Source organism: Dipodomys merriami, unplaced genomic scaffold (assembly GCF_024711535.1).
Source record: "Dipodomys merriami isolate MVZ:Mamm:240054 unplaced genomic scaffold, mDipMer1.0.p SCAF_2, whole genome shotgun sequence".
NCBI lineage: Eukaryota > Metazoa > Chordata > Mammalia > Rodentia > Heteromyidae > Dipodomys > Dipodomys merriami.
Window position 1 is genome coordinate 68,258,812 of NW_027203381.1, and position 24,955 is coordinate 68,283,766.

The 24,955-nt window shown below is 47.1% G+C and overlaps 1 protein-coding gene across 6 annotated transcripts in view; it reads left to right on the plus strand.

The window, feature by feature from the left end:
- Bdh1 (3-hydroxybutyrate dehydrogenase 1) overlaps nucleotides 1–23,373 on the plus strand; it is a 35,792-nt gene extending 12,419 nt beyond the window's left edge. For all 6 annotated transcript variants that reach the window (XM_070029882.1, XM_070029886.1, XM_070029887.1 and 3 more), the window contains exons 3-7: nucleotides 7,215–7,287; nucleotides 8,237–8,347; nucleotides 13,604–13,745; nucleotides 20,319–20,471; nucleotides 22,601–23,373. In XM_070029882.1, the coding sequence (XP_069885983.1) occupies nucleotides 7,215–7,287; nucleotides 8,237–8,347; nucleotides 13,604–13,745; nucleotides 20,319–20,471; nucleotides 22,601–23,070 (949 nt within the window). In that variant the 3' untranslated portion in view covers nucleotides 23,071–23,373. The remainder of the gene's footprint in view (nucleotides 1–7,214; nucleotides 7,288–8,236; nucleotides 8,348–13,603; nucleotides 13,746–20,318; nucleotides 20,472–22,600) is intronic.
- Nucleotides 23,374–24,955: the final 1,582 nt, after the last annotated feature.

Sequence of the window (24,955 nt, forward strand, 5' to 3'; positions counted from 1 at the left end):
TAGAAATTCTCAAACATACTTGTGATCCCTGGCACATCAACCACCTGGGCTTGCATAACAATCAGCTTGTGGCCAGTCTTGTTATATCTATGTTGCTATGATTTTTCTTCCCTCGCCTCTCTTGGACTGTTTTTCACTCGTGTAAGTTTTTGTTTTTGGTTTTTTTTTTGGTCCGGTTGTGGGGCCTGAACTCTGGGCCTGGGCGCTGTCCCTCAGCTCTTCAGCTCAAGGCTAGCACTCTACCACTTGAGCCACAGCGCCACTTCCAGCTTTTTTTCCCTGCTTATGTGGTGCTGAGGAATCAAACCCAGGGCCTCATGCATGCAAGGCAAGCACTCTACCACTGAGCCACCTTCCCAGCCGCTCGTGTAAGTTTTGAACATGGTATTTCATTTGCAAATACTTCAGTGTCTGTTTCTGAATGGTAAGAACTGTTTTTTAACAGTATAACCACACAATCATAATCACATTCCCATGATTCTCCTAAATAACCTGGGGCCCCCAAAATCTCCCTGGGTTCCCAAGACCTTTGGTACTGAGTCATCTGAGGTGAATTAACCATGTTGATTCCCCAGGCCATCCCTTCCCTGAATCAGAATATCAGTGAGAGGGACCTGGGAGTTGGGTCCTTCCCCCCACCCCCCTTAAAACAGAGCTAGCTCTTCTTGTGTTAGGTGAAGGTTGACTTCGAACTCACAATCCTCCTGCCTCTGTCTCTGAAATGCTGGGATTATAGATGTGTACCACTTGACCTTATTTTTACTTTACTATTTTAGTATTTAAAGTTAAATAAGAGTTTGCATTTTAACTAACATCCTAGGTGCTTGTTAACTAAAGATGAGAGAGCTAAGGCAATGAGGCCTTCCCAGGCCAAACGTCTCTAATTGAGGAACGGTCCCAAGCCACAGACAGGACTTCAGGGTTCCAACAGGAGTGTGAGACTAGAGTGGATGAGGCACTGCCAGCAGTGACTGAGAGGGGAAGGCTGAGAAGCCAGGCGGTACCCAGGAGGACACCCTCATGCCAGCTGGAGTTGTCCAGTACTGTCCGAGTCCCAACTCATCCATCTTGTGAGTTCTGCCTTTCAGGGTTGGGTGGAGAGAACGTGAGCTTTGTGGTCTCTGGAGACATAGAAATATGCCACTGGCGCTGTGGCTCAAGTGGTAGAGTACTTGCCTTGAGCTGAAGAGCTGAGGGACAGCTCCCAGGCCCAGAGTTCAGGCCCCACGACCAGCAAAAAAAAAAGAAATATGCCACTGAGTACAAGTAGTAAAGGCTAGTATAAGTCACCCAGAAGCCATCGCGTTCCAGACTGGATATAGTCCATGTGGGGAGGTGGGTTAGAGACAATCTGGCAGCAAGTCAGTCTGAAATAAGCTTATTGTTGTGATTTTTTTCATAGTACTAAGGGACTAACCCATAAGAAGACAAGCACAAATGATCTAGTTCCACGAGGGACATAGTTCTATGGGGTTTGATTTTTTTTTTTTGTGATACTGGGGATTAAATCCAAGATTCAGTCTAAGGGTTGAAGGTGTGCTAAGCAAGGACTCTACCACTTACTATAGACCTTTAACCCTTTTGCTTTTTTGTTTGTTTTTGTTTTTGGCTGGTTGTGGGGATTGAACTCTGTCCCTCAGCTCTTCAGCTCAAGGCTAGTACTCTACTACTTGAGCTACAGTGCCACTTCTGGTTTTCTGGTGGTTTGTTGAAGGTAAGAGTCTCACAGAGTTTCCTGCTTGGGCTGGCTTTGAACCGTGATCCTCAGATCTCAGCCTCTTGAGTAGCTAGGATTACAGGTGTGAACCACCAGCACCCTGCTTTTTTTATTTTATTTTTGAGACAGTCCTACTTCCACCTGGCTGGCTTTAAACTGATGACCTTTGTACCTTTGGCTAAAGTAGCTAGGATCACTGGTGTGTATCACCACATCTAGTTGCCTTTTGGGTAATGCTGGAGGTCACCAGAAAACAAAATGGTTCTCTTCGGGTAAATTTATTTCAACTAACTTTTCTTGGACCAGGCCACACTCTTCCATGTGCTATCCATGCACAATAACAGACTTTGGCAACTCAAAAGGACAGAGTGTTACTTTGTCTTTTTCTTCCTAGTGGTTCTTTGTTTCTGGCCAATGAAATAAAATTTTCTTAAGAATGTTGGATAACAGATTTTTTTGAGGTGGATATCAAACCTAGGGCCTCACATATGCTAGGTAAGTGTTCTACTACTGAGCTACACCTGAGCCCTAAAATAATACATGTTAATTTTTTTTTACTTGCTAGTTTGAATAGGTGAAGTATACATGTGGTACCAAATTCAAATGGCAGAAAACAGTATCCACAAAAATTTAAGCCTATCTTCCATCTCCTTTCCTCTGTGACTAGCTCCTCATTTACCCATACTTCCTCATGCATGATTATTGGTTTAATACTTAACTACTACCAGCACTTCCACGCCTAGAAGTTTCTCTATTCCTCTGGCTGAGTAAGCTAGTGCTCCTGGATATTATATTAAACCAGCATTAAAATACTCTTTAAGGGTAGAGAGAAGGGAATTGGACTTGAAGCCCTCAGGACCCATTATGACTTTTCTAGGTTTCCTTTTTAGCTTCATGTATCCTGACTTAGAACTGAAGAAGTTGACAGGCTGGAAACCCCAGAGCTTTGACCCAAAGAGCTTCAACAGAAGTCTGCTCCTCTAGTCAGGGGATCAGCTAGCTTAGCAAGATAGGAAATGGATAGACAGTGATTGCTCTATTCTGGCCACTCATCACAGAAAAACCTGTGGCCTCACTCTACCAACACCAGCAAAGGTCAAGAGGTGCCCAGATGTCATCTCACCAGGCTGTGCTGAGGGCTTCAGTCCCTACCAGGGGAGTGTCAGAGAGAGCCAGGACTGTCATCCGCCTTGTGGGGAGGATAGCTGCATGGAGGTTCCATCCCATCACAAATGAGACACACTGCTCCCAGCTAGGAAGGTGTTGGTAGAGGCCTGGTAGGGAGCTGGGCCTCCCAGGTCCACTCAACACTAACACTTCATTTATAAAGCTAGTAGTATCTCACTTACGAAACTCAATAATGACAGTGTTTAGAAAGTGGATGAGAAAGGATAGAACAGGCCAGACTCGATCTCAACAGGCTAGGACTATTTATTGCCAGCAAGGGATACAGACCTTCCCACGGGTTTGGAGGTTTGTGTAAGGAGATGGGCTCAGGAATGGGGTTTTATGGGGTCCAGCAAGGAGGCAGAGGTTAGTGAAGATCCACTAAGTCAAGGGCTTTTCAGTTGGGCCCGTGATGGAGTGTTTACAGCCAGGCTTAGATAGATTGCCCTGGTGGCGTCAGGCAGTCTGTACTTACAGCCTGCTTGGTATCTGTATGCACCTGGGAAAACAGGGTGGGGGGCAATACTTCATATTCCATATTTGGATACTTAAAAAGATTGAGCCAAGAAGGGAAAAGGCAAGTCTTTCAGATAGTAGGAGAAAAAAAAAAGACTACAGGTTCATGTTCTTCATGAATAAAGATACTTTAAAATCCTTAAGTTATTAGCAAATTCAGTAGCATTTAAATCATGAGCCTGTGTTTTCTCCAGGGCTACAGTAGTTGCCAATTTTACTTATTTGCTTTTATTAGCTTTTCAATATTTTTAGCTGGTACTGGAGCTTCAACTTGGTTTCATACTCTCTCAACTTGCTTGCTATTGGGTGGTGTTTTAACACTTGAGCCATGACTCCAGCTCAATGTTTTACTGGTTAAGTGGAAATGGAGACTCAGGACTTTTCTATCCTAGTTGGTTTTGAACTTTGATCCTACAGGTTTTGGCCTTCTCTGAGTAGCTGGGAATATAGATATGAATCCCGGATTCCCACTAACCATGGAGCAGGTGCTTGCTCTCCTCACTTACGTCATAGAGTAAGGAAGTTACTGCCAGAGCCCCAAGGCAAGAAAAGGAATAAAACTGTTCTTACTTGCAAATTATATGATTACTTACACAGAAGGTTCCCAAGAATCCATGAAACAGTTCTAGAACTAGCGAGTAAGTTTTTAGTAAGTTTGGAGAATACAAGTGAACCCAAAAATCAATAGTATTCCTATAGACTTTGAAAAACCATGTGAATATGAAAATTAAAAACAGTACCATTTAGAGAAAGGGAGGAGAGGAGAGAGAAAAGAGAAATGTTTAGGTATAAAGAAAACCAAATATGTCAGGAATCTTTGCTGCAAACCATGAAACACTGGAAAAAGTGAAAATGGAGGTATGTGCTGGATCAGAAAGAAGACTGGAGAATGTGGTTTCCCTCACACTCATTTTAGGTTCATTTGGCAGTTTTGTCTTTCTGAAAATTTTTTTGTAAAGGTAAGATTCTTCTAAAATTTATAGGGAAAGACCAAGGAACTAGAATAAAGATTTTTTTTTTCAAAAAGAAAAATCAGATAGATATCCATATTCAGTTAAACAGAAGAGCAAATCTAGCCCCACACAAACATGCCCAACTGGTTTTTGACAAAAGTATAAAGCAATTCAATGGAGAGAAGATAACACCCCAGATGCTGCTGGGCAATGAGAAATACTCAGGCAAACATCACCTTTGACCTAAGTCTTACATCTCATACAGAACACACCATGAGCTAAAATATTAAAACACAGAATCTATAAAAGTTTTAGAAAAAAATATATATAGAAGAAAATCTTGAGGTTCTAGGTTTAGGCAAAGAGGTTTTTTTTGTTTTGTTTTTGTTTTTGTTTTTGCTTAGCCCATGAAAAATGGATCTGACAAAAATAAAACTTTTCCCAAAGTAGACCCTGTTTTGAGAATGGAAAAGCAAGTTACAGATTAGGAGAAAAGAGTTTTATATCACATATGTAACAAACAATTAGTATCTAGGACTACTATAGATTCCTGCCCCCTGCCAGTTTTAACAGTGAAAGAATCCACGTTGCATTCAAGTGTGGACAGAACATGTGAAGAGACATTTAAATGGGTCCTACCCAGACACCTATGTTCACATGTTGCCACTCTAACTCACCAGGCTGCTATTAGGAGATGAGGCCTTTGGGAGATGAGTGGGTCATGGAGGAGCCCCGACCAATGTGATTAGTGCCGTTATCATAGTGGTCTGAGACACCCATTTCTCCACCACCATGTGATGTTCAATAAAAAGACTTCGCTCTCTGGAGATTGGTCTTTATCAGACACAGTCTGCTGGCCTCCTTGATGTTGGTCTTCCCAATCTCCAGACTGCAAGAAATAAATTTCTGCTGTTTATAAGCCAGTCTGTTATTTATAAGCCACTCATACTGTGATATCATTTTAGTAGTCCAAACTAAGACAGATAGCAAAAACACATGAAAAGACGTTCAACATCATTAGCTATTAGAGAAAGGCAAAGTAAAGCCACAGTGAGATAATATTACATAGTTTCAAAACAAAGATGCTGGCCAAGAGATGGAGAAACAATCACTTCCTCATTGCTGCTGGGGACAGACACAGTGTACACAGTCACCTGAGCTACAACAGTTTGACAGTTGCTTAAGAAATAGCATCTGACTACCATGTGACCATTGAATGCCCATGGGTATTCAGGAGAAGTCAGGAGTTTACACAAAACCCTGGCTTGCACTATTTATAGCAGTTGTACTCATACTAGCTGTAAACATCTGAGATGTCCTCTAGTAGGCAAATAATTCGATTCCCATGTTAGGGCACACACTTAGCAACAGAGAGGAAAAACTTAAGTCTTGGTGAACCCCCAGAAAAGTATGCTGAGTGAAAAAAGCCAAACCCTAAAGATTGCGTTTTGTAAGATTCCATTATAATATTCTTGAAATGTCAACATTATGGGAGAACAGGTTACTGCTTAAGGAGGGAAAGGGAGGGGTATAGCTATAACCATGCTAATAGCATGGTTGTAAAGTTTGGAAAGATATTGCTATTACAGGAAGTTGAGTAAAAGGTACCCGATATGTGTATTGTAATTTGTTTTTAAATCATACTAGGGATTGAACTTGGGTCCCTGTAAACTAAAGTCCCTGCTAAGTGGGACCTTAACCACTTGTGTATTTTCATGACAGGGTCTTTATATCCAGTCCAGCCTGGGCTGAAATCCTCCCATGTGCTTCTTGAGTTACTGGGGATGACAGGTGCACACCACTGTGCCCAGCCATTGTGCTTCCCTTGTAGCTAGGATAATAGGCTCCTGCCACTTATACAGCAATTGGATGAAGATGGTTTTGTGGATTTTTTTTAATGGCCTTGAACCATAATCCTCTGCTCTCTCTCCCAAGTAAGTAAATTACTGAGTTGGGCCACCATGTCTGGATTTTTCCCTGTACTATTTCTTAGCTGCACATGAATCTGTGCAGTTTAAAAGTTCAAAAGTTTAGGGGCTGGAAAGGTGGCTCAGTGGTAGAGTGCTTGCCTTTCATGCCTGAGGCCCTGGGTTCGATTCCTCAGCACCACATAAGCAAAAAGAAAAAAGCTGGAAGTGGTGCTATGGCTCAAGTGGTAGAGCACTAGCCTTGAGCTGAAGAGCTGAGGGACAGTGCCCAGGCCCAGAGTTCAAGCCCCACGACGGGACCAAAAGAAAAAAAAAACACAAAAGTTCAAAAGTTTAATTAGGCCAGACATGGTAGTACAAACCTGTAATTCTAGCTACTTGTGAGGTAGAGATAGGAGGAACAAAGTTTGAAGCCAGCCTAAGCAAAAAGTTAGCAATACACCATCTCAACAATTAAGCTGGCATGGTGGTTCATGTATTAAGACAGTCAAAAGTTAGGATGCTGAGTTTGCAGAAGGCTTTAACAAAAGCTGTGTCATTGAAAGGATAATCCACACTTGGATCAGTCTGAAGCATTACCCTCTATGTCACCTTGGAACGAGAACATGGAACTTTATACTAGAGTGATGACAGGTCAGTCAAGTTTTGGCAGAGCCTCCCAGCAGAAGTAGTTTCCAGAAATGACTTTATTCTAAGGAAGTCTTTTCCTGTACAGTGGCTAAGAAAAACAACCTAAACGCTGGCATCTTGTCCACCACCCAACACCTGGTGGAAAAGGGCCTCTCTCTGAGCTATACCAGCCTGGCTCTGGTGATTGCTGCTACACTGGACCAGGTGGTGGTGGCCCAGGATGCTCTGAGCTGCTTTTGTCCTGGGAAAAAGGTTTAAGGAGGGATCAGATCCCCATGCTCATGGCTTCATGTTCTCTTGCAGACGTGCACTGTTGCTTTGCTCAGCATCCTTTACCCCGATCAGCCGTCGGACCTATGCTAGTGAGGTGAACCCGGTGAGTGAAAGCCCAGCCACATGGGAACCAGCAGGATGGTCAGGGCCTTTCCCTCTGGGAATCATTCCTGAGCTACCCTCAGGACACTCTGACTTCCCTCCCTCCCCCCTTCCTTCCCTTCTTCCTTCCTTCCCTCCCTCCCTTCCTTTCTTCCTTTCTTTTGCAAGTCCTGGGGCTTGAACTCAGGGCCTGAACACTGTCCCTGAGCTGCTTTTTGCTCAAAGCTAGCACTCTACTACTTGAGCCACAGTGCCACTTTCAGCTTTTTCTGTTTATGTGGTGCTCAGGAATTGAACCCAGGATTTTGTGCGTGCTAGGCAAGCACTCTACTGCTAAGCCACATTCCCAGCCCCACAGAGCCACTTTCTCCCAAAGTCTTCCCTCAGTAAAGAAGCTACACTCCAGCCAGGGAGCTATCAGTGGAGGCCTGCTGGGTGTAACCAGCAGTTAGACTCTGGGATCTCTTGGCCCCAGTTTCAGCTGCAGCTCTGTCACTAACTCCATTGGGCATTAAAGAAACTTTCATGCCTCATTGGTAACATGGAGTAATAATCCTACGCATTCTAAGGCTTGGAGATCCTAGGTCTCATACATCTCTTGTAAATTGGTAGGAACTGGGTACAAATCACGTATATGCAGTAAATCCTAAACTTAGTAAATATATCTCCGATGATGAAAGATCATGGTCCCCAAAGCACAAGTCATTTCCCCAGGCAACACAGTGAGTTGTGAATTGGTGGCAGAGCCTGTCTTGGAACCTGGTCTTATCTTGAGTCTGGGCTCCTTCCAGTGCACATTGGTGTTTGGTACTTCTCCACACAAGAGCCAGGTGGGAGGGTGAGGCCTAGCCTAGTCATCAAACACTAATGCCGTTGCCTAGAGTGTCTGGGAGGCACAGCCGCTACCACAGGACACTGCATTCCTAACATTGACTCTCATTTTCTGATAGGCTGGCAGCAAAGCTGTCCTGATCACAGGCTGTGACAGTGGATTTGGGTTCTCCTTGGCCAAGCATCTGCATTCAAAAGGCTTCCTTGTGTTTGCTGGCTGCTTGATGAAGGTAAGAGAAGGGTTGTCTTCTTCACTATTGGCCTCCACAAGACTCACTATTCTGTAGTTGGTAGAAAAAAATTACATTCTAGCTCATCTGTTGCTTAAAATAGCTTATACCTTTTTTTACTTGCTAAGTCTGACTGGTTCTTCATAGCTTTTCCATCCATCCATCATTCATTCATCATTTGCCCATCCATTTATCATCCATCTATGATCTACTCATCTATCCATCATTTATTCATCACTATCATACGTCCATCATCTACCTATTCATCCTATTTTCTTTTCAACTGCCTGGATTAAGACTACGCCTCTACCACTCTTACCTGCTTGTTCATTCAGCAAATATTTACACAGCACACACAGTGAGCTGACAATGTTTGTAGCCTGTAACAAAGCTGGGAGAAGTCTTTGCTTTGGGGGAACTTAGATCCAAGGCAGGAACAGAGACAAAGAATAAGACAAATAAGTAAACTGCTGCTGGGTAGGATAATCAAAACCACAGAGAAAAGCAGAGCAGGAAAGGAAGGTAGAGTGTGTGTGGACATGTTCAAGGGCTTTTAGCTTTCTAGAAGGAAGGACTTCACCAAAGAGATGAATTAGTGCTGCCTCACCCAAAAGAAGCGAAAGAGCAGGTAATGAGGATGTGTTGATGTCCCACGTGTTGGAGAAACAGCAGGATGCCATTGTGGCTGGAGCAGAATGCTAGAGGGAAGTAGATGTGGGGTCCAGATCTGTACCCTTATCCTCGTGGAAAGCCCTGTGGGAGGTGATGTCTAATCACCATCTGGAAGACCAAACAGGAGTGCCTGTAATGGGTGGAGGTCACATATCCAGGCACCACTAGTGGTTCAAGGTGGCAAAAGCCCGGCATCCAGGTAGAGGAGGCACACATGACAGGACCAGGCCAGAAAAGCCCTGCAGGCCCTGACACCAGGCATGGCCAACAGCCCCATTTCACCAAATGCACTGACTCGGGCCACATCATTCACATTTCTCCCCCCTTCCCCTCCCCCTCCACAGCTTTGGAGCAGATCAGTCACTGTTGTTTGTGACGTGTTGCTTCTTGTTTTCATACCCTCTGGTTCTCCTCAGCTCCTTTGTTGGATCTTTCTTCCATTCATCGTGAAAATGTTATAGTGCCTGGTGTCTCCTCTCTCTGCTGTTTCTAATATGTGTGGCAAGATGCTCACAGACAGCTGGGCACAGTGGCTCATACTTGTAATCCCAACTACTTGGGAGATAGTGATAGGAAAATCAATTTGAAGCCCCCCTGAGTAAAAGAAGACAATGAGTAAGAAAAAAAAACACGCTGGACACGATAGAATGCCCCTTTAATCCCAGCTATGTAGGAGGTATATGTAGGACTGAGGCTAGCTCTGGGAAGACACACAGACCCTATATGAAAAAAACCTAAAGCAAAAGGGCTAGTTCGGCATGCCTGCCTAGTAAGTGTGGTCCTAAGTTCAAACCCTAGTGAGCGAGAAAAGAAAGAAAAAAGTAAAAACTCTCACATATGACATATGTCCTCACCCTGTCTGAAGTTCAAGACCACCTGATACAACACCGTGGGCGAGTAGACAAGCCTCTTCTGTGAGGATGAGCCCCTGCCTCAACAATGTGGAAGGTCCAGAGGCTAGAAAGAGCTGCCAGTGTGCTTTGCTGTTCCCCTCCTGTCCCAGGTGGGAAGCATGGGCCTGGGGGACTGCTTGGAGAGCTGGTGCCCACAGAATATTGCACTGGTGTTTACCAAAAGAAATCTAAAGGTCCAGGAATAAGGCTGGAGTGGGTGGTCAGTGAGCAGAGCTGTGTAGGGACAGCAGGGCACAGCTGCCTGGCCCTGTGTGGACATCAGGGAGGACTGGCTAGACTCATTGTAAGGTGAGATGGCTAGGAGGTTGTCTCTAACTACAGGAGGCATATGTGGATTGGAGCTCCCAAGGTATGGGCCTCTGCGTACACTCAGGTACATTCAAGTGGGCAGAGCCAGCTCTTCTGCTTTGGACAGCCCAAGGTCACAGCACACAGGCTGCTTCAGCATATTGGATTCTGTCCTAGGGGCTGGCCCACCTTCACAAGGTCAGAGATGAAGAAGTAGGAGAGAAGAAAGGAGAAAGGAAATGGGGAGAAAGAACCTCCACTACCATTTCCTGGCTTTCCACACTCCCCTAGGCTTCCATTTGGAGCCAGATTTTGGAGTTTGATTGTCCAACTGAGTTCGGTTGCAGTTTTTTGTTAGTAGGTTGAGTTGGGCTAGATCCTTAAACAAATAGTCATATGATTGGAAAAACTCCAGAACTTTCCTGAAATACTGTTCAGGGGCAGAAAACCTTACAGGTGAGGCCTAACAGGGTAATGAGAGCAAGCAATAGTTGACCAGGTCCACCAGACACCAACAGTGCAGGGCCAAAGCCTGGCCCTGAACAGCAGGATAAATGGGGAGCCAGGCTGGGGTATGGCCCAGGCAGTCAGGCCTTGGCCTGTGGGCTGATGGATCCAGAGGGGTCAGACCACCAGCATCCACAGCCAGCAGGTGGAAGGTGTTGTGGCTACAAAGAGCAGGGTGTGGAGGCTGCTTGGGGGTGGCTGGTTCCTGGGATTGTCTGACAGGAGAAGGACGGAGGGGCTTCTTGGGATTGCATCAGCAATATCACCATGTTAGTGTGAGGCATAAGGAGAGGTCTAGGGAGAGTCCACAGTGTTCTGAGTGATGGTGATGGGGTTAGTTAAGCCGGGAGAAGAGGAAGGACACTCGCAAGTCTCTGAGATAGTCTGTAAACAATGTCAGCAACCTCTTTGAGGTGCAGACTATTAGGTTCCTTCCAAGGGGGCATTGGAAAGACCACCCCATTAAAGGCATATTAAAGCCACATACGTGTTTTTATGGTGTCACATGCCATCTGTGGAAAAGAGATGTCCAGGCACTGCTGCTCCCTCCCCCCACCCCAACTCCCAGCCAGGACTGGAAGACAGTCCCCAGGGTGTTATGTTTTGGGGAGGCCTTAGAATGAGAGCAGTCCAGAAGCTCATCCTTTAGAGCTGGTACCTGGCTGTCAAACTAGGGAAGGCTGGCACATCCAGGTCACTTTAGAGCCAAGCCTTAGACTCAGTGAGCATCCACCATGGCTGCTATGTGCAGAGAAGATTGGGCATAACTTGCCTTCCTGGATCCAGGCCTGGACAGAGACTCAGAACTTCTCTGGGCTTCTGGGGGAGGTTCCCTGAGACAGGAACCAAACTGCCATGACCCTTGAGGGGTAGGAGGGGTGTGGAGGGAGAGCCACCTCTGATACCTGTGTTGTCTGCACCCTGTCCCTCCTCCCCCTCCCCAAACAGGAGGGTAATTGCCCCCTCCTCCAGCACATTGCCTGATTGCTCCTGGGCAGTCCCTGCATGCCATGAGAAACACACTCTTCACTCTGAGTCAAACTTCATTTCTTGACCTTGACTCTGTTCTCGGGGAACACATAGAACATCTTCAAGTCTCATCCTTAGGGTGATAGTCTCCAATATTCAGCACTATTTGACACAGCTGCTTCTGAAGTTGTGTGACGTGGCTTCCCTGTGCTTGGGATGAAGCCCATCTGGTACAGACCACTGACCAGCCCTAATGCACACTGACATCCCGCTCCCGCTCCTGCCTTGCTTGTTCTGTGTTTGCTTATTCTTCACTGCAAGCTATGTGAACCCTGGGCTAGCCCTGGCTTCTGCAGCTTCTCCAGTTCACTGTTCCATTCACCACTCAGAAACCTTGCTGCCAGTTAAGTTATCACTGTTAGTGTTTTCACATTGAGTGAGAAAAACACGTATAATAGCACAGGATGGCATGTGAGCCTACAGCCTCCCTCTTGATGGTAGGGCTAGTGACAAAAAGCATGCCAAGTACTTAGCACCATGCTCAGCAAGCAGACACTCAGGAAATAGTGTCTGCTTTTACTAAGACCCGCTAGTAGCTGAGGCAGTACCCCCAAGCAGACTTTTGCCCACCACTCCAGCCTCACATCCACCACTTTTTTTGGCCTATAATGTATGGCCTGTGGTGACAGTACCTTGCCTCATCCAGAAGTGCTCCATCTAGCACTGTCCTCAGCTGTCTTCTCCACTGAAGTGCTGCGCCTCCTATGAGTCTATTACCAACCATAGGTTTCCAGAGCCAGCCACCCTCCTATGGTCATCTCCCTGAACTTGACTTCTGAGCACAAAGACTGAATTCTTCCTCGTTGTGTCTCCAGTTCCTAGCACAGCATCAGGATGTCATAGAAGCCCAAGCCCAAGAAAGGTTTCCAAAATGAAGCCCATTTTTGTCATGTTTGATTTTTGTGTGTGTGTGTGTGTGTGTGTGTATGTATGCGTGTGCGCATGTATGTTGACACCAGGGCTTGCATTCAGGGTCTCACCCTCTTATTTTGTTCACTCAGGCTGGAGCACTTACCACTTGAGCCATACATCTTAATTTCTGGCTTTTAGCTGGTTAATTGCATAAGTCTCACAGACTTTTCTGCCATAGCTGGCTTCGAAGTATGATCCTTCGATCTCAGCCTCCTGAGTGGCAGAATTATAGGAGTGAGCCACCAGCACTGGGTTGAATTTGTATAGTGCTTTCTAGTTTAGCAAGTTTTTGAAAAATTGATTTTCGCATTATACTGATCTATGCAGGACAGGTAGTAGTATTCTTGTTTTATAGCCAGAAAAACTGAGTATCTATTGAGGTCACACCTGAGTGGCCAGGAACTGAACTGGAACTGGACCCTGGCTCTGGTCCCTTACTAACTGGAGCTTGGTAGGTCCTTGTCTCAGCATAGTGGTGCCAGACTGGCAGCCCTATCTGGTCAGATGACTTGTGGACATACTTTGGCCCACATTGTTTTTGTTTTAATGTGAATTAGTTGCCAATGCTTTAAAAATTAGGAGAAATAGCGATTACTAGCTTAAAAAAGATAAGCTTTTATATTTTATAGCCACAGGGGCAACAGCTGGCATGAACTCTCCTCCCAGGATCCCCTCCACTATCTGTACTCACCTAAGCTTGCAGTCCCACAAGGAGAAAGGAGGCTTTAGCGAGGCTGGGGGTAGGGTCTCCATCCTGCCCACAGGTGCACTTACCTTGGCATTGGGACATTATCAGTGCTCCTGGGCTTGCTAGAACCATGTACTGGTGGGCGCTTCTAGAGAACACTAGTCCTATTGTCAGTCAGCCTGGGTCTGTAGTCTGCCCCAGAGTAAGAAGGAATGATGTGAATGCATGTATCCCTTCTTCTTCCAGGACAAAGGAGATGCTGGAGTCCAGGAGCTGGACAACTTGAAAAGTGACCGATTGAGAACCATCCAACTTAATGTATGTAACAGTGAGGAGGTGGAAAAAGCGGTGGCCACAGTCCAATCAATCCTGGATGACCCAGAGAAAGGTAGAGCACTTTGGAGTATCAAGGGCAGTGTGTGTGTGTGTGTGTGTTTGTGTGTGTGTGTGTGTGTGTGTGTGTCTGTGTCTGTGTGTGTGTGTCTGTGTGTGTGTGTCTGTGTGTGTGTCTGTGTGTGTGTGTCTGTGTGTGTGTGTATCTGTGTCTGTGTGTGTCTGTGTCTGTGTGTGTCTGTGTCTGTGTCTGTGTCTGTGTGTCTGTGTGTCTGTCTCTGTGTGTAGCATTTGGGAGGGGCCCTGCCTGTCCTGCCAAAAGACTCATTTCTTTGTAGCTTTAATTCCTCCTGCATAGTAGAAGGAAGTTCAACCTGCTAGTACAATACAGCAGGGTAAAATATAGTCCAAAGCCACTTCAGAATCTTTATGTGTTGGTTCAGGCCAGCTCAGCCAGTGCTCATTGAACGCCCACTCTGAGCCAGGAGATGGGTGAGTACTAGGGTCTCAAAGATGGCCAAGACATAGTCTCCCCTAAGGACTTTATTGTTCAGTGGGGAACTGATTGAAACCCCAGGGAGCAGAGCAGCCCAGGAAAGAGGGATGAGTCCAGTCTCAAGTGTGGTGGGTGGTGGAAATGGCTCAGTGCACCAGACAATGGGGAAGGCCAGGCTAAGAAGAAAACAGAACATGAACTATGGTGGGAAGCAGTCTGTGGTATACTGGGGCCTGGTGAGTGCCTTGGCTCTAGATTGAGTCTGGTGGAGATGTTGGTAGTAAACGAAGTTGGGAAGAGGTCATCTAGGTGGGCACCCTGTACAAAGAGTGTGGCTCATCTCCTGAGAACCTGGATGCTATCCTGAGGGGACAGCCTGGAAGCTTCCTCTGAGGACTGTGAGAGGTGGGGCTAAAAGAGAGAATGGATTTGTTGTCTAGCCCAGTGATGGGCAGATCTGATTCAAGGCCAAGCTGGCCAGACTTGGCTTGGATATGAGGATGTAGAAGAGGCAAGAGAGATCTCCATCTCACACACCTAGACCCCCTACTGCAGGGGCAGAATGAGGGCTGGGAAGAAGCTCAGGTGCTCATGGGACACCCTGAGGCATGCTCAAAGGGAATGTAAGTGGTTTGGGGTAAAGGTGGGGGGGAGGGGAGGCAGCTGTCATAGAGATTAGACAGAGTTCCACAAACCTAAAGGAATACCAAGTTTGGTGAGCGTTAGGAAAGATCTAGCAGATGAAAAGAAAGGAGACAGAGACCTCAACAGATCAATCAGAATTTAATTATCACTGAACAGGGCATGGAACAGTAGGAGATACAACAGGCAAGGATGGTTTTTAGGGTTTAAATAGAGTTGAATTTGAGAATTTCGGATTTGTAGTGTCGTTGTAGATGTAGCAGAAGGTTGTGTTTTGGTCTTGTGATGTCTTCACCATTGTGGCAGAAGGTCTGGTACCTTCAGATAAGACTAGATGAGGTCTTGTTGAGAATAGCTCAAGGATAAGGATTCTTATTAAGATTTCCAGGAAGGGTCCCCCAGGGAGGGTGGTCAGTGGGCCAAAGGAGCAACATTGAATTAAGAGAGCAAAGCAGATTCCCATCAGTGGGCTAGTAGCCAACAGGATCAAGTACCACAGAAGGTTCCTGTAGTGTGATCATTCAAGTGTCCTTCCAGCCTAGCCATGTGGAAGACTGTGACAGGAGGGGCTCTGCTGTCCAGCTTGGGGGACGGGGACCATGGTCATCTAGAATCTAGTGGGGAATGGATGTACTTTGTGGAGCTGGTCCTTGCTGCAGCACCTAGGGAAGAGCGAGTCTATGCCACTGACCCCCGAGTCCCTTGGAAAGGACCTCATTTAGGCACAGTGGGTAGGGACACTCTGTCGAACAGCAACTGTAGTAGCTGGCTGGAGAGCAGGGGCAGGCAGACTGTCACTTGTGTCATTTCTGTAGCTCAGGACCACCACTCTACCCTAGCTAGATAGGCCATTCCAGGCTGCTGCATTGTAGAATTCACTGAACATCTGTTTAATAATTAACAGGCAGAGTCTGCACTCCTGCCCCATTAAGAAAAGGCAGGATGGGTCCCACTGGGATGATTACCAGCCTGCCTGGTCCTGGCTGTGGTAAATCCTCCTCCCTCACCCTTCCTAGGCAGCTGGGATATTGCCTTCATAAACTACTAGGTGAGAAAGCAGCTGCAGTCAGCGCCTGGGAACCATTGATTTACAGCCTGAGGCTTTGTGACTTGAATTGCCCAGGATTTAAGGAGTCATCACCTGAGCACAGAATGGGGCTACTCAGAGCCATGAGGATAGAAAACACCTCTATCCTCTGTATTGGATTGGTCGCAGGGCCTCACCCAGCTACACAAAGTGAGGTGCACCCCAAGACACACAGACCTTTCCCTGCTGCCTTTTCCATACAGTGCACTCTGAGAGGCTGAGTAAACCATGCACCATGACCTTAACCAGTACTGCATCTGTTAGAACAAGATTTGAAAGTTGTTATTGGTGGTGGTGGTGGTGGTGGTGGTGGTGGTGGTGGTGGTGGTGTGTGTGTGTGTGCACTTGGGGGTGCGTGCACATGCCTGCCAATCCTGAGGCTTGAAATCAGGGCCAGGGTGCTGTTCCTGAGCCTTTGTGTTCAAGGCTCTACCATTTGAGCCGCAGCTCCACTGCCAGCTTTTTCATTGTTAATTGGAGATAAGAGTTTCACAGAATTTTCTGCCCAGGCTGGCTTTGAACCATTATCCTCACACCTCAGCTTCCTGAGTAGCTGGGAGTGAGGCACTAGTACCCAGCAAGATTTGAAAAAAGAAAGTTAATCTGTCAGATAATGAATTTGTGTGCTTCCTCCCCTTCCTTCTCTTTACCTCTAGTTCCCTCCCCTTCTCTCCTTTTCTTCCCTACTAGAGAAGTAGCACTAATCTCCCTTTCTCAGGCAGTACTGACTTTGAACTCCAGATGGCACTCTCCTAGAATATTTCTACTAGCCATAATGCCAAGACAGGAGAATATCAGGAGCCATATGTGCCACCATAACACTGGGGTGTGGGGTGCATTTTGGGGGTTTGATGCCCTTCATCCTAGCTCCATGAGACAGTGGCCTGGGGAGCCAGCTTCAGGAAGTGAGATGAAGAGGATTGTGTGATTAGAGCACTCAACCATCTGCCACTAGCCCCTTTCCCTCAGTAGGACTGTGAGATGCTGGGTGGGCATCTGGAGCCATCCCTCCCTGCCTTCCCCTCCCTCAAGGAAAAGCTGGGTGAGTGGGCAGCTGGCAGGCTGTGGGTGTGGTTACGACTTGGCACTGTTACTTACCAGTCAGTCAGTAAACATCTATTGAGTACTTGCTGAGCCCTAGTATGGGGTAGTATGCTGTGTCCCAAAAGGGTATAGCCCTGACCTGGCGGGAGAAGCTGTGGTTGGGAAACAGTCTACTTGCTGGCTTCCTGCCCTGAGGCATGATGCTATGAATCTGGAAAGAGAAACTTGTGCCTGATGGCTCCCATGCGGGGCTCACCTTGCCCATCTGTGGTGTGGGCATGTGCACTTTGAGCTACCTTGTGCTCACCCTAGACCTGACCACCATGAGAGCCCAGGAAGAACTGCCACAAAAGCAGCCTAGCAGCTGAGGCTTTCGCGTGGAGTAATGAGATGGGGAGAAGCCTGGAAGTGGCTTTGTTAGTTCTGCAGGATGAAACCCGCAGAAGCAGGGAGTGTCTGGCAAAAGGAAGGTGAGCCTGGCCCAGGGCTGGTGGTAGGTAAACAAGGTCCCTGGGGCTGTTCTAAAGGCGCAGCCTCAGTTGCCTCCTCCAGATAGGGGACAATTTAGCATCTATACCTTTGGTTAGGGAGGAACCCTGATCTGGAGAGACCAACTGGAAGCTTATTTCAGGGCCTGGCCACTGTCATTCAGATCTTTTTCAGTCATGTTAAATGTCCTTGATCTCTGTCACCTTAACCAGGATGACTCATTAGGGAAAAGCCAAGCAGTAGAGGAGTTAAAGATGAAAGGGAAGCCATTAGCAGAGGTACAGTAAGTGTGGGAAACCCGAGGGGTTGGTTGTGGTTGGGGAGCTGGGGACCTTTGGGACACTCAGGTGGAATTAGTGGGCAAGAGCAAGAGGGGAAGGCTGGCGTAGGGGAAGAGGCCCATGGGAAACACTGGGGTGGAGTGATGTGGGACTGAAGGCTGCTGGGGATGGGGGTATTCAGAACATTGGCTGAGGACTGGAGAGCTACTGGTCAACTCTTCCCCTCCGTCAGGTCAGCAGAGCCATCATGTAGGAGTTGTGAACTTGCACAATGTCAGATGTCACTGTTTTACAGGGAGGTGGGAGAAGACTATATAGAGCTGCATATCCGTAAGCACGAGCGTGTGAGACGGTCCTGAGTCAAACAAAAAACCACTGCCATCTTGCATATGCAAAAAAGTATAGGAAGCCACCTCATCCCTCAGGAGAAGCAGTGTGAGACTAGGATGCTGGGCTCCTGTCTCTGGCGTACAAGTTTCTACCTGATGTTTGGGAGAGCGCAGACAATGTTAAAGTGAAGGAAGAACCTCCAGGAGCATCAGCAGACTTGAGTCCTAGAGAGTTGGGAGACTCGGGACAGAGCCCTTAGTGTGCAGTCGCTTAAGAGACCCCAGAGAGCATAGAGTAGGGCTGGGACCCCAAGGTAGTGTGTCAGGGGGTGCAGAGGGTCGATGCAGTGTGTCCCCAGAAGCCTAGCTATGGGGAGGGAGAAAGCGGGTTGGGATAGTTAGAACAGGCTCTTAAGCTAGGCCACTGGTGGTTCATACCTGTAATCCTAGCTATTTAGGAAGTTATGGTAGGAAGAATGGAGTTAAGCCTTTTTCTTCTTAGCCAGGCCAAGGGGGAAGAAAAAGTCTACAGGACCCCCTTCTCAACTAATAGGTGGATGCAGAGGCATTTATCTGTCATCTTGGCTTTGTGGGAAGTGTAAGTAGGCAGATAAGTCCAGGTACATAAGCAAGCAGTAACTGGGACCCTATCAGAAAAAAAAAAAAAAAAAAGAGTTGGAGGTGTGGCTTAGCAGTAGAGCATTCACTTAATTCAAGGTTGAGGTCTTGAGGTCAAAACCCAGTATCACCAATAAAAATGTCCTTTAGGATGTGGAGACTTAGTATTTGTAGACATTTGTTCACCTAGTCAGTGTATGTTAAACGACTAATGTATACAGAATTGAAGAGAAGGAACTGGGGATGAGGGAAAAGTTGAAGTTGCATAAGGATTGATGGCTTATGATTGCACATGAGGAAAAGGTAATAGGCTAAGGTGTTGGCCTTGGCAAGTAGAGAGAGGCTTCTGCTGCTTCTGGGAGGGGGTGAGAGGGCAGTTCAGGGAAGCGTGGTTGTCTTCAAGCTGACCTAAAGATGAGAATTGAGAGTGCGAAGCAACCCTGGGAGACACTGTTAACCAGCAATTTCCTCTCCTTAATAAATGTCCTTAATTCACCATAATTGAAGGAGAAAGCACTAGAGGTCAGTTCATGAAGCTTTAATTTGAGCAAGACGGAAGGAAAGCAACTCGAGGACAATTACATGTCATTTACACAAACTCATTTCCATGACCAGCTGAGAAAGCATGGCAGGGCTGGGCTCCCACAGGCGAAGAGGCATCTGGGAAGCAGGCTCAGCTCTGAGGCTGCACCTTGGGAAGGCGCTCAGGATGTCCAGCTGCCAGAGACCAAAGCCTGGCCTGTTCACACTTCGTACTTGAACCCAAGGAAGGTCCTGCCAGACAAGCCTGCTGTATTTTGCGCCTCAGTTCAGGATTATCTCCTCGGCCTACTAATGAAACCTGTCTGTCCTTTGGTCTCAGAGACTCAGTTTCCTTTACTGTAAGATTAGTTAATAAACAAAATGAACTCCAGGAACCTTCTAGCACCAATATTCTCTGAGACTAAAATAGCCAGCTGGCCTTTAGCTCATCTTGCAAGAAGTAGTCAGCCCGGTCCACCTGAGTGTCCTTCAGGCCTGCAGCCTCACGCTGGTTTCTGCCTCTAATAGCAGACAGATAGATACAGCTGGGATTCTGGTGACTAGGGATTTCTGAGTTACCAGACCCACCTGTAGCAACCAGCAGACCACCGTGGTTCAGAGGAAGAAGATGAGAGAGTGTGGTAATTAGCAAGCTCCCAGAGTGGAGCAGGCTGGGGCCTGAGCAAGGTTTAGCTAAGGCCCTAACTTAATGGATGACCCTAATCCTTTGAGGTAGACTAACTCTATAATCCTCTAGAAGGAGCTTGGCCTGTAAGGCTCCTGAGATGTTCCTGGCTTCTGGCAAGGGGATGGACGTAAGGGAAGCTCAGAAGCCTGCATGAATAACTGGATTGAGGGTGTGGTTGAGATGGGCGGTATGGAAGGGAATGGAAGAGGGGAGGGGAGGTCCCGGCTGTGCCTTGGCAGGGCTGTGTCATGATGGGCTCAGGTAATTTATGCAGAGGTGACATGATTTAACCCTCTCTTTTTCTCCTGGCATTTTGAGGTAACTTATCTAGAAAGTTTCCTGCGAGCCCTTGGACAGGGGCTAGAAGTCATGGGGGCAGAGTGGGCTAAGGGTGACATCTGAGACTGAGGCCACATTTCCTCTTCTATCCAGGAATGTGGGGCCTGGTTAACAATGCAGGCATCTCCACATTTGGGGAGGTGGAGTTTACCAGCATGGAGACCTACAAGGAGGTGGCAGAAGTGAACCTCTGGGGTACGGTGCGGACAACAAAATCCTTCCTCCCTCTTCTCAGAAGAGCTAAAGGTGAGTTGGGAAAATACCATCTTCTTGCCCCCCTGGACCTCTTTAGTCTTCTTTGCACCGAATAGAGACACGTGCCCTGTCCAAGCCAACATCTACAGCAGCAAGACTAAGATCTTGAGTTCTGGGACTCTGTTGGGCCTAGGGGTACAGGTTGACAGAGGTGCATGGCTAGCTAGGGAGAGAGAGTAAGCAGGCATTGTGGTGGTCCATGGTTATAATCCCAACACTTAAGGCATGAAGACCTAAGTTGGAGGCCAGTTTAGGCTACATAGCAGTATTAGTCTCAAAAAAAAAGCGGGGAGTGGGGGGGCGATAACCAGCACTGTTAGCTTACACCTGTAATCCTAGTTACTCAGAAAACTGAGGTTCAAAACTAGCCTATGCAGGAAAGTCTGTGAGATTATCTCCAATTAACATCAAAAAGAAAAGAAAGCCAGAAGTGGAGGTGTGTCTCCAGTGGTAGTGGCTCACTAGTCTTTGAGGGGAAAAGCTAAGGGACAGCACCTAGACCCCAGTACTGACACCAACAACAAAAAGAAGAAGCAAAGAGAGGAGAAAGCGAGAGAAAATAGAACAACTGAGGGTTGTCTGTCTGTGTACTGAAGACTTAAAGAACATAGCAACACTCATGCTAGGCACCTAACTTAGAGAAATAATAACCTGTGCAAGTGCTGTGTGGACGTGTTATCATAGCATGTGATGAAAGACACGTTAGTATCTCTACTACATTATAACACCACAACTGGAAAAATGAGACAGGGTAATATTAGGTTAAGATAATAATAATCAAGATTAAAAATTTGGAGCCAGCACCAGTGGTGCATGCCTGTAATCCTAGCTACTCAGGAGGCTGAGATATGAGGACTGACATTCAAAGCCAGCCCCAGCAGGAAAGTCTGAGAGATTTGTTCTCCCAATTAACCACCAGAAAACCAGAAGTGGCACCATGGCTCAAAGTGGTAGAGAGCTAGCCTTGAGCAAAAGAGCTCAGGGACAGTGCCCAGGCCCTGAGTTCAAGCCCCATGACTGGCGAAAAGAAAATTAAAAATATTTTTAAAATTAAAAAAAAAAGGAAGACAGATGAAACATCCTACTTCATAACCTCTGAGCATGTAAGCCATCTCCTTAACAAACCACTTTAGAAGTTACTGACTGATTTTTCTCCCTGGAACAGCACACAGATTCATAGAGGTAGCCAACAACAGGAACAAACAGTGCCGCTGTAGGTTTTGAAAGGAAACCCAGTCCCCCAATAACTTCAGGCCTAGTAGTGCCAAGATGGACGCTGTGTCCCTCCCTGTGTGGATAGCTTAGGCTGCATGGGCTCTGTCTCCAGCCTGGTCACTCCTAGGGATGCTGTGCACAGAAGCCATGTTGGGTCCCTGGAACCTCCAGGCTAGACCTGGGCCAGAGTACTTTTCAAAGTCCGCCACTCCTCCAAGTGCCCAAAACTCTGTCCTCAATCCCAGCCCTGAGGTCAGGTGCAGAATCCTTGTCACTCCCTAGCCTGCTTCTCTGCACACCTGGGCTCGTCTAGGAAGGCACAGTGTTGAGGTAGAGCTCATCAGCAAAGGTCCTTTCCCCTTCCAGCATGGCCCAGGCTCTCCTTGGCAGCCTAACTCCTGTACTCCTGCTTCTGTACTGCCACCTCCATCCCTAGCACCATCATGGGTCAGTACTCCCCGTGTGTTTTCCTCTGGCCATCTCACTGTGTGAGCTTGAACGTTAAGTTCCATGAGAGGAAGGATATGGTACTGCCATCCCAGCACCAGACTCTGCATGAAATAGATGTGCAAATCTACACTGACATAGCTGTCCTCCCTTCATTTTCTTCAATGGCATTACTACCCAAAGGACTTACTAGCAGTCCTCCAACATAGAGCTCCATGCTCTGTCTGGTTTTGAGTAGTCACATGCATCCTTATACTGTGTCCTCCTGGTATAAAAGCCTGCTTCTCACTTGGTCCTCCTTGCCCTCCTGCTTGGTACTGGTACCACCGGGACCCTAGGGAAGATCAGGGATGCTGCTGATGCTTCTGAAGGAGAAGGCCTTATGATTCGGTGGTTCCAAATTGGTCCTATCACAGGGCAGTGCAACCTGAGCAGGTGTTTGCTGTTTCCCGTTACAGGCCGAGTGGTCAACATTAGCAGCATGCTGGGTCGCATGGCCAATCCGGCCCGCTCCCCATACTGCATCACCAAGTTCGGAGTGGAAGCGTTCTCTGACTGCCTGCGTTATGAGATGTACCCGCTGGGTGTGAAGGTCAGTGTGGTGGAGCCTGGCAACTTCATCGCTGCCACCAGCCTCTACAGCCCCGAGCGCATCCAAGCCATCGCCAAAAAGATGTGGGATGACCTGCCTGAGGTCGTGCGCAAGGACTATGGCAGGAAATACTTCGATGAGAAAATTGCCAAGATGGAGACCTACTGCAACAGTGGCTCCACAGACACATCCTCCGTCATTGACGCCGTCACACATGCCCTGACCGCCTCCACCCCATACACTCGCTACCACCCCATGGACTACTACTGGTGGCTCCGAATGCAGATCATGACCCACATGCCTGGCGCAGTCTCCGACATGATCTATATACACTGAAACATTTCCTGGCAGCCTCTGTCCAATGAGCCCTGGTGGGGGGAAGTAGGTTGGGGGGAGACAGTTCATCTAGTCACCTCTTGATTAACCAGTCATGGATTAGCCATTGCCCTAGGAAAACCCATTTTAGCAGTAGCCCCACCTCACTTCTTCATGTGGTAAATGGCTCAGGCCTTCACAGTGGGGGTGCAGACAGGGGCCCTTAAGCCTCAGGACAAATACGGTGCATATCTGTCACATGGCAATTTCATACATTTTTTTGGTAAATATCTGTACATTAAAAATTGATTTATTAATAGAGTACCAACTTCCTTTATGTCATTAAGCCAAAACATTAGTTCAAAAAATTGTCTTGTTTCATCTGTAAGCCAGCCTTATAATTAAACGGACAGATTTCTCTTTTCTGTTCATGAAGAATATGTAGCTAAAGAGAAGACATGAAACTATCCCTTCCCTTTTCTTGTGCTAGTACTAGGGCTTGAACTAAGGACCTGGACACTGTTCCTTTGGCTTTTTGCTCAAGCTCTCCTAATTGAGCCACAGGACTGCTTCCTAGCTTTTTGGTGGTTAATTGAAGAAAAGAATCTCATGGACTTTCCTGTCTGGTCTTGCTGTGAACCATGACCCCAGTCTCCTGAATGGGCTGATCCAGGATTAGGATTAGGTGGCAGCCACTGGCACCCAGTGGAACTATCCTTTTTATTGCTTAAGAATGACCATCCATACTTCAGGCCACTTTGGATCCATTGGATTGATAAGTGAATTTTCTGAGCAACGCTGCATCTTCACCTGAGCCAGTGCCCCTCTGGTACCTACCCTGTGCCTCTTTGCAGGGCTATGGTGCTCTGTTGACTCATGGCTGGCAGTCAGTGATTTCCAGCTGTGTATAAGGGATAGGAGTCATTCTGGGGATTTCCACTTGAGATTTCTCCACTGATTTGAGGATGTGTGCTAGACTTGAGTGGCTCTTGGGCTATATGGACATTTCCTGGTCTGTGTCTGCTTAGTTTTTGCCAAAGGTAGACTGGTGTTAGTTGGAGCTAAAGATGAAGCAGTGGTATCAAGGCCAGGTGCTATGGAATCTTTTCACCTTTACTGTGGGTCTGGGCAGAGCTTCAGGGTTGCTTTTGTTGATGGATCACCTTCTTGCTGCAGCTTATTTTTAATTAAGCCAGGACACTATATCATCACTTTTTGGTTTGAAAGCCTGTAATTGCCCAAAGACCAGATAATTGGACAAATGATCATTGCCAAGAGTGCAAACCTAAGGCAATCCTCAGGGTCAGCTTGGTATATGTGCACCTCACTGGAAGAGTTAGGCCTGCCACTAGAGGGCACCCTTCCACAGCGGTAGCCTGTTTCTCCCTCACTCAAGTCTGAGGTCTCTCCAAGATGTGTGACCCACGTTGCCTTGGGGACCAAAGAAGCAGAACCCTTTAGAAATAGCATTCCTGCTTTCCTAGCTGCTGTGTGACCTGAAGCATGGTGGCAGGAGAAGTCAGAGGGACCTGAGAAGCTGGAACAGGCCATGAAGTGCAAGCAATGCCAAGTCAAAGAGCATCTCACTAAACAAATTCAGCTTGCCTTTGGGGCCTTTGCCCCCTTTGCCTATTTAGAGGGTCAGAAGAAGAGAGCCAGGGATGAGGGATGGAGGGAGACAAAAGGGCTTCCAGAGCTCAGAGATGGACCCTTAATGCCTGTGGTGTCTACCTATCAGGCAGATGTTTTGTACCACAGAGCTTACCTCCAGCTGGAGCCTTTTAAAATGGCATTCTTACATCTTGGGAGAATTTGTTTTGTGCTTAATAAAGGAGAATGGATTAACACTATGAAGTTACGTGTGTAGATCCAGCTGTGAACTAGAGGAAGGGGCGGGGCATACGGT